This window comes from Bufo bufo, chromosome 4 (assembly GCF_905171765.1).
Source record: "Bufo bufo chromosome 4, aBufBuf1.1, whole genome shotgun sequence".
NCBI classification, from domain to species: Eukaryota; Metazoa; Chordata; class Amphibia; order Anura; family Bufonidae; genus Bufo; species Bufo bufo.
In genome coordinates this window covers 246,131,136-246,144,664 of record NC_053392.1, presented here as the reverse complement: position 1 = coordinate 246,144,664, position 13,529 = coordinate 246,131,136, and the positions used below count along the sequence as shown (strand labels likewise).

The following is a 13,529-nucleotide window of genomic DNA, read 5'->3' as shown; positions in this document are numbered from 1 at the left end:
AATTAAGATTTAAGAAAAATAAGCAGATAACTAAGGCAGATAAAACAAGTCCTTACCTATAACAGTCAGGAATAGCTGGTAACTAGCAACTAATTCAACTATTTTACCAGAGACGTGACCTTGATTGGTTGGATCGGAGTCTGAGACATTGTATGTTGAGTCTGGTTTCAACTTGCGATGGGTCAGAAAAGACCATTGGATGTTGAAAATATTGTATCCTGAGGCCATTGTATCTTCAGGGATCACTGGTAGTTGTATTGCAACAGTGACAAACCTTTTCCTTCAATCTCTCCATGAAGGAGGCTTCCTTTAGATTTATTACAGCACTGCATCTATACGAGGCACTTAACCACCTCAGCCCCCCTAGCTTAAACACCCTTAATGACCAGGCCACTTTTTACACTTCTGCACTACACTACTTTCACCGTTTATTGCTCGGTCATGCAACTTACCACCCAAATTAATTTTACCTCCTTTTCTTCTCACTAATAGAGCTTTCATTTGGTGGTATTTAATTGCTGCTGACATTTTTACTTTTTTTTGTTATTAATTGAAATTTAATGATTTTTTTGCCAAAAAATGACATTTTTCACTTTCAGTTGTAAAATTTTGCAAAAAAAAACGACATCCATATATAAATTTTTCTCTAAATTTATTGTTCTACATGCCTTTGATAAAAAAAAAAGTTTGGGTAAAAAAAAATGGTTTGGGTAAAAGTTATAGCGTTTACAAACTATGGTACAAAAATTTGAATTTCCGCTTTTTGAAGGAGCTCTGACTTTCTGAGCACCTGTCATGTTTCCTGAGGTTCTACAATGCCCAGACAGTACAAACACCCCACAAATGACCCCATTTCGGAAAGTAGACACCCTAAGGTATTCGCTGATGGGCATAGTGAGTTCATAGAACTTTTTATTTTTTGTCACTAGTTAGCGGAAAATGATGGGTGTTTTTTTTCTTACAAAGTCTCATATTCCACTAACTTGTGACAAAAAATAAAAACTTCCATGAACTCACTATGCCCATCACGAAATACCTTGGGGTGTCTTCTTTCCAAAATGGGGTCACTTGTGGGGTAGTTATACTGCCCTGGCATTTTAGGGGCCCAAATGCGTGTGAAGTAGTTTGAAATCAAAATCTGTAAAAAAAAATGGCCGGTGAAATCCGAAAGGTGCTCTTTGGAATGTGGGCCCCTTTGCCCACCTAGGCTGCAGAAAAGTGTCACACATGTGGTATTGCCATACTCAGGAGAAGTTGGGCAATGTGTTTTGGGCTGTCATTTTACATATACCCATGCTAGGTGAGAGAAATATCTTGGCAAAAGACAACTTTTCCCATTTTTTTTTTTATACAAAGTTGGCATTTGACCAAGATATTTCTCTCACCCAGCATGGGTATATGTAAAATGACACCCCAAAACACATTCCCAAACTTCTCCTGAGTACGGCGATACCACATATGTGACACTTTTTTGCAGCCTAGATGCGCAAAGGTGCCCAAATTCCTTTTAGGAGGACATTTTTAGACCTTTGGATCCCAGACTTCTTCTCACGCTTTAGGGCCCCTAAAAAGCCAGGGCAGTATAAATACCCCACATGTGACCCCATTTTGGAAAGAAGACACCCCAAGGTATTCAATGAGGGGCATGGCGAGTTCATAGAAAAAAAAAAATTTGGGCACAAGTTAGTGGAAATTGATTTTTTATTTTATTTTTTCTCACAAAGTCTCCCTTTCCGCTAACTTGATACAAAAATTTCAATCTTTCATGGACTCAATATGCCCCTCAGCGAATACCTTGGGGTGTCTTCTTTCCAAAATGGTGTTATTTGTGGGGTGTTTGTACTGCCCTGGCATTTGAGGGTCTCCGCAATCATTACATTAGGAGTTTCTGCTATTCTCCTTATATTGAGCATACGGGTAATGAGATTTTTTTTTTTCGTTCAGCCTCTGGGCTGAAAGAAAAAATGAATGGCACAGATTTCTTCATTCGCATCGATCAATGTGGATCAAAAAATCTCTGCCAAAAAAAAAAATGGAGGGGAAAGGCGTCTGCCAGGACATAGGAGCTCCGCCCAACATCCATACCCACTTAGCCCGTATGCCCTGGCAAACCAGATTTCTCCATTCACATCAATCGATGTGGATGAATAAATCATTGCCGGGATTTTTTATTTTTTTTTATATATGCAAAGTGTTTGCCAAAGCATATGAACACCGCCGCCTCCTCAGCTCATATGCCTCGGCAAACGTATCTTTTACTGCAGAGGCGAAATCTCGTCTTGCAGCGCCGCATACACCGACTTGTGTGTAATCTGACAGCAGCGCAATGCTTCTGTCAGAATGCACATCAGTGCTGCAGCTAGTCGATCGGTTGGTCCACCTGGAAGGTAAAAAAAAAAAAAAAACAGGCTGCAACGCAATAAATTTTATTAACTTTATAATAACTTTTGAACAGAACATATAAACTTTTTTTTTAACTTTTTGAACTGAAAGTTAACTTTTTTGCTTACTGGTGTTTTTTTTTACCTTTTATAGGACAAACCTCTCCTTCCCCATGGGACAATGTGCAAAGCGCAAATCGCCCAAAGATGTGGCGAAGTACATTATGCACTTTATCCCAGGTGAAAGGAGAGGTTTGCAGCAGCTGTGAGAGAAAGGGCCCTAATAGCCCTGTGTGCCTGTCCTGTGAGATGCAATCCCTATGCTAAGTGTACCTGTGTGTGGTACTTCCGGAAACACTCTCCAAAGCATAGGGCAGGGTGGTCAGGGCAGTCAGGACAGAAATAGCGGGTGTCACGCCTTATTCCACTCCTGCTACAGACACGACATCTTTTTCGGGGTGACGGTTGGGTTGAGGTACCAGGAACGACACTGGGGAAATGTCGCTCGTGTAGACGGCTAACTACACTGGTGGATGGGGCCACGGAACCTTCTGGATACAGGAGGTTCTCGATGATCTCTTCCTGAAATTTGAGGAAGGATCGTGTTCTCCCAGCCTTACTGTAGAGAACAAAACTATTATAGGCAGCCAATTGAATTAAATATACAGACACCTTCTTATACCAGCGTCTGGTGCGTCGGGAAACTAAATACGGAGACAACATCTGGTCATTGAAGTCCACCCCTCCCATGAGCAAATTATAGTCTTGGACACAGAGGGGCTTTTCAATGACACGGGTTGCTCGCTCAATTTGTATTGTCGTGTCTGCGTGAATGGAGGAGAGCATGTAAACGTCACGCTTGTCTCTCCATTTCACCACGAGCAGTTCTTCGTTACACAAGGCAGCCCTCTCCCCCCTTGCAAGACGGGTGGTAACGAGCCGTTGGGGGAAGCCCATGCGACTAGTTCGCGCAGTGCCACAGGCGCAAATCCGTTCTAGAAACAAATGCCTAAAGAGGGCCACACTTGTGTAGAAATTGTCCACATAAAGATGGTACCCCTTGCCAAATAAGCGTGACACCAAGTCCCAGACTGTCTTCCCACTGCTCCCCAGGTAGTCAGGGCAACCGACCGGCTCCAGGGTCTGATCTTTTCCCTCATAGATCTGAAATTTGTGGGTATAGCCTGTGTCCCTTTCACAAAGCTTATACCATTTGACCCCATACCGGGCGCGCTTGCTTGGGATGTATTGTTTGAAGCCAAGGCGCCCGGTAAAATGTATTAGGGACTCGTCTACGCAGATGTTTTGCTCTGGGGTATACAAATTTCTGGTTGAAGTGGTCTATGAGGGGCCGAATTTTGTGGAGCCGGTCAAAAGCTGGGTCGCCTCTGGGACGGGAGGTGGTGTTGTCGCTAAAGTGCAGGAAACGCAGGATGGCCTCAAATCGTGCCCTGGACATAGCAGCAGAGAACATGGGCATGTGATGAATCGGGTTCGTGGACCAATATGACCGCAATTCATGCTTTTTGGTTAGACCCATGTTGAGGAGAAGGCCCAGAAAAATTTTAATTTCAGAAACTTGGACTGGTTTCCACTGGAAAGGCTGGGCATAAAAGCTTCCCGGGTTGGCGGATATAAATTGAGTGGCATACCGATTTGTTTCTACCACGACTAAGTCCAAGAGCTCCGCAGTCAAGAACAGCTCAAAAAATCCCAGGGCCGAACCGATCTGAGCTGTCTCAACCCGAACTCCAGACTGGGCGGTGAAAGGGGGAACTAATGGTGCTGCTGAAGTTGGTGACTGCCAATCAGGATTTGCCAGCACCTCAGGGACTCTAGGGGGTCTACGGGCCTGTCTGTGCGGGGGCTGCGACGGGCTAACTACTGCACGTGGCACCGTACCAGCTTCAACTGCCCTTCTGGTGCTCGCCACTTCACCATGTTGTACGGCAGTGCTGGTACTAGGTCCAGGGAGGGCTGCGCTCTGGTGTATGCCTCACCACGTGATCCGTGCTGCTCTTGAAGCGGATCCTGCGCAACCTGTGGTCTAGCGACACGGGGCCGGGTAGGCCTGGTGCTATCGGGGACCTCAACCTCCTCGTCCGAACTTTGGGTCAGACTGCCACTGCTTTCTACAGGTTCATATTCTGACCTGCTAGATTCGTCAGATGAGGGTTCCCATTCCTCATCCGACTGGGTCAGAATCCTGTAGGCCTCTTCAGAAGAATACCCCCTGTTTGACATTTGGACTACTAAATTTAGGGGTATTCCCTGAGACTACCCAAGAAAAAAAGCAAGCCTGTCTTACAAAGGGGAGGCTAGCGAAGTACCGGAGGCCGCTGCGATTGATAAAAAATATCAAAACTGATTTTTTTTTTTATCGCCGCAGCGCTTGGAAAGTGATTGTGCAGTGATCAAAAAAATATATATTTTTTGTCACTGCGGTGGGGCGGGCGTGGGTGAACGCACCTGTGGGCGACCGATCAGGCCTGCGACCGATCAGGCCTGATCGGGCAAACACTGCGTTTTGGGTGGAGGGCGAGCTAAGGTGACACTAATACAATTATAGATCTGACTGTGATCAGTTTTGATCACTTACAGATACTATAAAAGTACAAATGCTGATTAGCGATATGCTAATCAGCGAATCAGTGACTGCGGTGGGCTGGGCGCTAACTGACGCTAAACTCCCTAACCAAGGGGCCTAAACTATCCTAAAACCTATCAGTCAATACCAGTGAAAAAAAAAAAGTGACAGTTTACACTGATCACTTTTTTCCTTTCACTAGGTGATTGATAGGGGTGATCAAGGGGTTAATTTTGGTGATGGGGGGTGATCTGGGGCTAAGTGTAGTGTTTGGTGTACTCCCTGTGATGTCTGCTCCTCTGCTGGGACCAACCGACGAAAAGGACCAGCAGAGGAGCAGACAAGCCATTTAACACATCATATTTACAAATATAATGTGTTATCTGGCTTGTGATTTGATTTTTTGAAAATCGCCAGCCTGCCAGCAATGATCATTGGCTGGCAGGCTGGTGACGAAATACTTCTTTAACTTTTGCCGGCCCGCGATGCGCATGCGCGGGCCGGCTTTGAGCGAAATCTCGCGTCTCGCGAGATGACGTACGGATGCGTGACTGTGCGCAGGGCTGCCGCCTCCGCAACGTGATCCTGCGTGAGGCGGTTAAGGAGTTAGAGATTGTGATTTGATTTGTTGGATATTTGGGGATGTAGACAAGCTACTTGTCTCTATTTTGCTTACCTGATTTTATACAGGCCATGTACTGCAGCAGAACCATAGTGTCATTTTTCTGCCTAACATTGAAATAGGACAGGTTAATGATTTGCTGATTACAACCTTTCATGGTGATAGTAAATGAGACTTAAGTTCATCAGTCTAACTATCTCAAGTTATTACCTTGGCCTTTACCTGTTTTCCATGATACACGGAGTGCTAAAGGGCAACTGTGATAGTTTGCTTAGTAGAGGAGTTTCGGGTGTTTTTTTTCCCTCCTAAATATGCTGACCGTACAGTATTCGTGATACTGGGAGGGAATCGTGCTTCAAGGGACTGGATAGAAATGTTACGTTTTCTGTAATACTGGCGTACCCTGACAGGTTACTTCCTTGGAGTATCTGCTGGGTGGCTCTCCTCTGACTTCTTCCTGCCTGGCTCAGCTTAAGGGTCCATTCACACGTCCGCAAAATGGGTCCGCATCCGTTCCGCAATTTTGCGGAACGGGTGCAGACCCATTCATTTTCAATGGGGCCGAAATGTGCTGTCCGCATTTGCAGATCCGCACTAACGCATCCGTGCTTCCGTTTCCGCAAAAAAAAAAATAGAACGTGTCCTATTCTTGTCCGCAATTGCGACCAAGATTAGGCATTTTCTATTATAGTGGCGGCCTTGTGCGGTCCGCAAATTGCGGAATGCACATTGCCAGTGTCCGTGTTTTGCGTATCCGCAAAACACTTATGGACGTGTGAATGGACCCTTATTGACAGGTCTCTTTATTCACAGTGTAGATTTCTGTTTTGGAGGGCAACATTTCATAAACCTCCCTGTAGTATTATTTTTTTTTTACTGAAATGTTGCAGCATTTCAGAGTAACATGTAGGTCATTGAACGAGTGAGCCTTGAAATTATTTCTATAGAAAAGAAATGTGCTCCAACTTGCCAACACATTTTATATCCGATAGCGAGGCGTCCAACAGTCATATATTGATCCCTGCTGCTATGTGGATGTAATTAAAAAATACCCTCCTACCAGTCTCTTCTTTTGCAGTAGAGTAGCCAAAGGTCTTCACTTGGAACGTTATATAACGTAACAAACCTGGAGCACACTGGAGCCATTTTTCCAAAAGGGGGCGTGAAAGGAATGTGGCCCACAGCCGAGACAAATTTGTCTTCATTTACAGTTGTTTTTTGGTGCAAATGAAGCCAGAAATCTGTTTAGGCGCACAGACTGCTGGAGGATGCATCAGGGATATCAAGACCAGTGCCGACGGCTCCCCCTTATTGATTTGTCTTTTAGGCTTTCTGAAAATGTTCTTGTTGGTATGCATTATGTTTTAGGTATTTTCACCCTGCCCTCCAACCGCTGTCACACATGGCTTCTCCTGTATGTCCTCAGTAAGGAATTCTGCAGCAAGTCTGCACCAAATCGTGCTTTGATTTTGGAACAGATTTGCTTGTGGATTTAAAGTGTCACCCAGTGAGTGCCAAAAAAATAAAATAAAGAATACTGCAAGAAAAGCACCACGCGAAGGGAAATAGTATAGTGGTTTTTTTTTAAATGTTTTGTTTTTTCTTCTAAATTTAAAACTTGCAGACTTGTGGGTAATCTGCAATAAAATACTCATTGGGTTTTGTTGTTTTTTTTTACTTCATTGTTGAACTGAATGGGGGAAATTGACTTTCTGCAGATTTAAAATCCACATAGCAGATCATTTTACACACAGAAAAATATATGCAGTGAGATTTGTACAAATTTCCATTGCTTTGCTGGTACTATTATCTACTGCGGATTTTCAGTCTGCAAGTCCGGATGTAAAATTCACAGCAATTCCTTTACATGTGGACAAGCCCTAATCAACAGTTTATTCATGACGGCTCTACATGGAGCTGTTGTAAGACGTTGACCATTGACGGTTGTCCAGCCGTTAATATTGATGACCTATCATCAGGATAGGTCATCAATATCTGATCAGTGGGGGTCTGACATCCGAGACTCCCCGCTGATCAACTGTGAGGCAAGGTGGTCGTCACACTGTCTCATCTCCTGTGAGCGGCGATGTAGTGTAATTACAAGTACTTGTATTACACGAAGTGCAGTGTAATGAAGAGAAAGCATAGCCAACATGGAGAGTCGCCTCCTCTTCAAACAGCTATTCGAAAAGGATAGTCATCAATATCAACAGCTGGACACCCCCTTTAAGCTCTGTTGAATGTGTTGGCGCTATATAAATGAGAGTTACTATGTCATGACTAATTGGAGAATTTTTTCTTTTGTACCTTCCCACAGGTAATTAGCATTTTCACGCTAGTGGAGGTGGTTCTGAAATCAGACAATGTGCCTTTGAAGTATACAGCAGTCCTAAAAAGACCTGGGGCTGCAAACTGAGCTCTGGAAGGACACTTCAGGGCATTGTGTGACAAGAAGTGCTTTACCACATGTCCTAAATCAGTGCAATATCCAAAGGAAGGAATTGACTGAATTATTCTGAATTTGCAGTGGCGTGCTATATACTGGGCAAAAAGTGTAAAAGAAAATGTTTTTGTCACTTTCTTTTTGTTTTTGTATTTTTTGCTTTCTCATTGCCCAGTTTTTATTTTACCTTTCATTGTGAATTAGAGAATGGACATGGTATAGTCAGCCTGGCATCATTTAAAAGCCAAGGTACCCCTTCACTGTCCTTTTTTTTTTTTTATAGCTTCAATGCATGTAATTTTCCATCTGGGACACTTTTGGCATATCACTAGGATATGCCATAAATGTTAAGATAGGTGCAGGTCCCACCTCTCGGAATGAAGCCCTATAATAAAGGGTGAGCAAGCTGTGCATGTACAGCCACCCTCGATTCACTATTGGGCTTCCAAATATAGCTGAGCATTTGCTTTTCTATTTTCCAAAATCCAGTAGCAGTGAATTGAGAGGACGCTGCACATGTGCAGTGTGTTGTCTGTTCACTTTGGGGCCCTGTTTAGGATCTAGTCCAGAGTTGGGACCTGCACCTATTTGACATTTATGACTTCTCCTAAGAATATGCCATAAATGTCCCAGAAGGGGAATACCTCTTTTTAATATTGTTTTGTCTACAGCTCCCAAGCAGACCTATGTGTTTCCATTTTAACAAACCACAAACAAACCTTATGTAGTCTAAGTCAGCAGTCCTAATGCTATCCATCCCTACACTACATCTTGCCAACCTACCACATGTATGTTTTTATGAAGTAGCGGACTGAATGATGGGGATAATTTCCAGGACCAGACTACACAGGGTTTGTTTAGTCCGTAACTACTGAGACACAAAGTTCTGCATGGGAGCGGTAGACACAAACAATTTCAGATTTATAATTAAGACTATTTGCATAGTATTTTATTTTTGATGCATTGGAACAATTAAATATGGCTGTGAAAGTGTGGGACTTCTCTTTAAAATGTACTTTTTAGTGGAAAATGGTAATACTTACAATTCTTACAATGTACATGAGAAAAAAGAATGCGACTTAGGAATTTATTATTCATGTTTTTACTTTTTTTTAATATTTTATTTGTTTCTGGATTCTCTCCAGATTTTAGCAAAATGTTTACATCTCTTTTATTTTGCACTATATAATTTTACAGTGCTTGGTTACCAGTATGTAATGAATAGAAATACACCAATCACTTGCCAGAAATGGACAGATTAGAAATGAATTTGACTTTTGTGTCCTTTTATTTCTTTTTTTTAAATTATTAGAAGTAGTTTCACAGTCGTACCTGTATCCTTCACCTGACTACTTGTGTGCCACCAAACACATGGGGGAGATTTATCAAAACTGGTGTAAAGGAAAACTGGCTTAGTTGGCCATAGCGGCCAGTCAGGTTCCACCTTTCAGTTCTCAGGACTCCTTTGGAAAATGAAAGGTGTAATCTGATTGGTCGCTATAGTCAACTAAGCCAGTTTTCTTTTACACCAGTTTTGATAAATCTCCCCCATGGTTTTTATCAGCATCACACAATGTCAGGAGCTGCTTATTCTCTCTCTGCTTTATAGTCAAACAGTAAATTTGTAAGATCTATATGTGTAGTCTCCTAATATCTGTAATCCACAATCCAATAAAATGATCTGCTGTAACGGTGTTCGTCTTCTTGTGTCTCTGTATCTCATGATAATGTAATTGAGAGGATAACACATTTTATATCACATCATCCCAAAAAATATTTGGAACATGCTACCCTTCTCAGATTACCGTACTGCTTTCACTACTGCATTTAATAATTAGATCTAGGGATAAGCAAACTTGTGTTTTCAAGTTCGTCATACAAGGTTAGGGTTATCTAAGAATTCCGTTATAGTCCGTGATAGCGGAATCCATAAGTTATGGTCCGTGGTAGCAGAATCCATAATGGTATTCTTAGATAACCCGAAACTTGTACGACGAACTTGAAACACAATTTCACTCATCCCTAATTAGATCAGTAAAATATATCAAACCATTTGATTCACTAGAATACTGATTCACGTCAGTGACCTGTCCATGGAATGTAAAGAGAAAATTGATTTTGTCCGTTATAGATTTGGTTTGCTATCAGTGAACTTTAAATATGTCAAATGCCTTCTGATAGCAGGCAAAAAGCAAATCAGACTGATTCATTAATCTTTAACGACTAGTACTGTGGGAAAATAATATAAAATCAAGAAAGTCTGATAATCCAGCTCCTCCTCAAAGTAAAACCTGTATAATTGCGTAATCTAACACACTGTCATTCGGGGTTGCCAATGAGCTATGGTAACTAGGTAATAGGCATAGAAATCAACTCTCTTCAGGATAGTAAATTAAAGGGGTTATCCCATGGTTATTGTAAAAATGAAAATCGGATATCTTAGAAAAATTTTCATGTACTATAACAAAGCTGGAACCAGCCCTGTACCTCACATGGATCCAGAGATCTCCCCATTCATTGCTCTGCTAGATTTATATCAAGAGGACAGTTCAAGGGAGTGTCTTTCCTGCTGCAGCTAAGGGGGCATGTCCAGGGGTCAAGTCCTGGGAAAAAAAAGTAAAAAAAGTGTGGGAACTCACCCAAGATCCACTGCAAACCCCCCCCCCTGAAAAAAAATATATATTTCGCTGAAAATTCAGTGCAACATTTATTGTAAAGTGCCAGTTTACACAAACAACTGCAAAATTAACATGAAATAAACAAATATATATAGGGACCCTCACCTATCAGACAATGGGGGCATATCCTAGCGATATGCCCCCATTGTCTGAGATGGAAAACCCCTTTAAAATACAATACATGTGAATGGGCTTTTGAAAGCTACGTGTAGCGGGAAAAAAAAAGCACAGAAAATCTAGCATGCTGTAATTTGTGTCGCTGCGGACTGAGCCAAATGTACACATTGTGATCAAAACAAAACAAAAACGCCCCTTATATATAATTTACTTACAGTTCTGAAGACTCAGGGGTGCTGGCTGGCTTGGCCTCAGGGGTGCTGACAGGCTTGGCCGAGCAGAAGGAGTGTGGGACTGAGGCCTTTTTTCTCCAAGCTGCTCCGGATCAGTGCTCTAGGCAGCTGGGCTCAGGGCTGGAAGTGGGCACCGCACAATAAGAAAAAAATATTTTTCATTACACCTCAGGTCAGACCCCCAATGTTAATAAGACCCCAATAATACCCCAATAAGACCTCAGATCAGAACCCAATATGAATGACCCCCAATCAGACCTCAGATAAGACCCCCATGCCTCATAGCAGCCCGTCAGTGCCTCTCCATCAGCCCCCCGTCGGTGCCTCTCCATCAGCCCCCCCCCGTCGGTGCCTCTCCATCAGCCCCCCCCCGTCGGTGCCTCTCCATCAGCCCCCCCCCGTCGGTGCCTCTCCATCAGCCCCCCCGTCGGTGCCTCTCCATCAGCCCCCCCCCGTCGGTGCCTCTCCATCAGCCCCCCCCCGTCGGTGCCCCCCCACCAGCCCCCCCCCGTCGGTGCCTCTCCATCAGCCCCCCCGTCGGTGCCTCTCCATCAGCCCCCCCCCGTCGGTGCCTCTCCATCAGCCCCCCCCCGTCGGTGCCTCTCCATCAGCCCCCCCGTCGGTGCCTCTTCATCAGCCCCCCCGTCGGTGCCTCTTCATCAGCCCCCCCGTCGGTGCCTCTTCATCAGCCCCCCCCGTCGGTGCCTCTTCATCAGCCCCCCCCGTCGGTGCCTCTTCATCAGCCCCCCCCGTCGGTGCCTCTTCATCAGCCCCCCCCGTCGGTGCCTCTTCATCAGCCCCCCCCGTCGGTGCCTCTTCATCAGCCCCCCCCGTCGGTGCCTCTTCATCAGCCCCCCCCGTCGGTGCCTCTTCATCAGCCCCCCCCCCCCGTCGGTGCCTCTTCATCAGCCCCCCCCCCGTCGGTGCCTCTCATCAGCCCCCCCCTCCGTCGGTGCCTCTCATCAGCCCCCCCCCCCGTCGGTGCCTCTCCTCACCCCCCCCCCCCGTCGGTGCCTCTCATCAGCCCCCCCCCGTCGGTGCCTCTCATCAGCCCCCCCCCGTCGGTGCCTCTCATCAGCCCCCCCCCCCGTCGGTGCCTCTCATCAGCCCCCCCCCCCCGTCGGTGCCTCTCATCAGCCCCCCCCCTTCGCCGGGGCCTCATCAGGCCCCCTTCCCCCCCGTCAGTGCCTCTCATCAGCGCCTATAGTATAAATAAAATATGGGGAAAAAAAAACACTTACCTCTCCTGCTCCTGGACGCAGACGCTCCTCTTCTACTGCTGTAGGCTGCGCACGGAGTGACGTCACAGAGCGACTCACTCGGCTCCTGTGCGCAGCCCTCACAGCCGACAGCCGAGGACCAGGAAGGCGGCGGTGAGTACAAAGCCTTCACCGCTTCCTCCTGGACCTTTTGCCCTGAAAGGGAACGGCGTTCCTGCCATGAAAAAAGTGCAGGAACGCCGTTCCCACGCGTTCCCCCTCGACTCGACCCCTGGGCGTGTCCATGCTCTCCCTATCACAGCACACGAGGTAGTTGAAGGAGGAAACGGAGCATGTGCGGCCATCTCAGTGAACCAGACAAAGAAATGAGAACAACAAACAGGTGGCGCTATATAGATACATTTTATTGAATAACTCAGTGGATATGCTAAATGTTTAATTACATGCAATTACAAAAGTGTTCAGATGCAGGTGCTGGTTTTAAAGTTGTAGAATATTTTTCACGGGACAACACCTTTAACCACATACTCCCTTCCAAGTAGGGCATATAGGATCAATGGGTATGCTATCACTGGCATCCGTCTCTGGATAATGGATGAATATGACCACAGAGTGCAGTAGACCCAAAACTATGTTTTTTAAAATGACCGCAAAATCCATACTATGGGTCTCAGAGGCTAACAGTGTGGCTTTTTTCTCAAGTTAAACTCACTGGGGGAAATCTATTATGAGGGTAATATTTGAAGTCCGTTTTGCTTGAGTCTACGTTCACGTACTTTATGCCACATTAATCAAATGTCGCATGTTTGATAACTTTGTCTTATCCTTAAACTTAATACTTTTGACTGGAAAAGCCAATCCAGTTTTCCTACTCCACTCTCCTACTGAAATGAGATTGCAACTTTTCTTTTTTTTTTTTTTAAAGACTTTTAAAAAGTCTCAATGATAAATCAGGAATGAAAATCATTAACATACCTAACCATGCCCACTTTTTCCCCCACATTACAAAACTGGAGCGAGTGGTGTAAAACTAGAAAAAGTCACAAAATGTTTGTGCACGTGCAAAAAGTTGCATTACTATTTTGCAACTTATTGAAGCCAGAATTCTGTAGTAAAGGCTTAATAAATCAGGGCCACTGTCTCTATGAATTGTGTCACGATTGGTATAAATTTTTCTGTCTCCCTAGCTAAAACGTAAATCACTGCCTAATAAGACTGTAAAAGAAAAATAATAAATCTTTAATAAAC

General features: G+C 44.5%; 1 protein-coding gene across 2 annotated transcripts in view; it reads left to right on the top strand.

Moving 5' to 3' along the window:
- Positions 1 to 9,720, top strand: part of DIS3L2 (DIS3 like 3'-5' exoribonuclease 2) — a 349,324-nt gene extending 339,604 nt beyond the window's left edge. For both annotated transcript variants that reach the window (XM_040428436.1, XM_040428435.1), the window contains one exon: positions 7,908 to 9,720. In XM_040428436.1, coding sequence (XP_040284370.1) covers positions 7,908 to 8,006 — 99 coding nt within the window. In that variant the 3' untranslated portion in view covers positions 8,007 to 9,720. The remainder of the gene's footprint in view (positions 1 to 7,907) is intronic.
- The last annotated feature ends 3,809 nt before the right edge of the window (positions 9,721 to 13,529 follow it).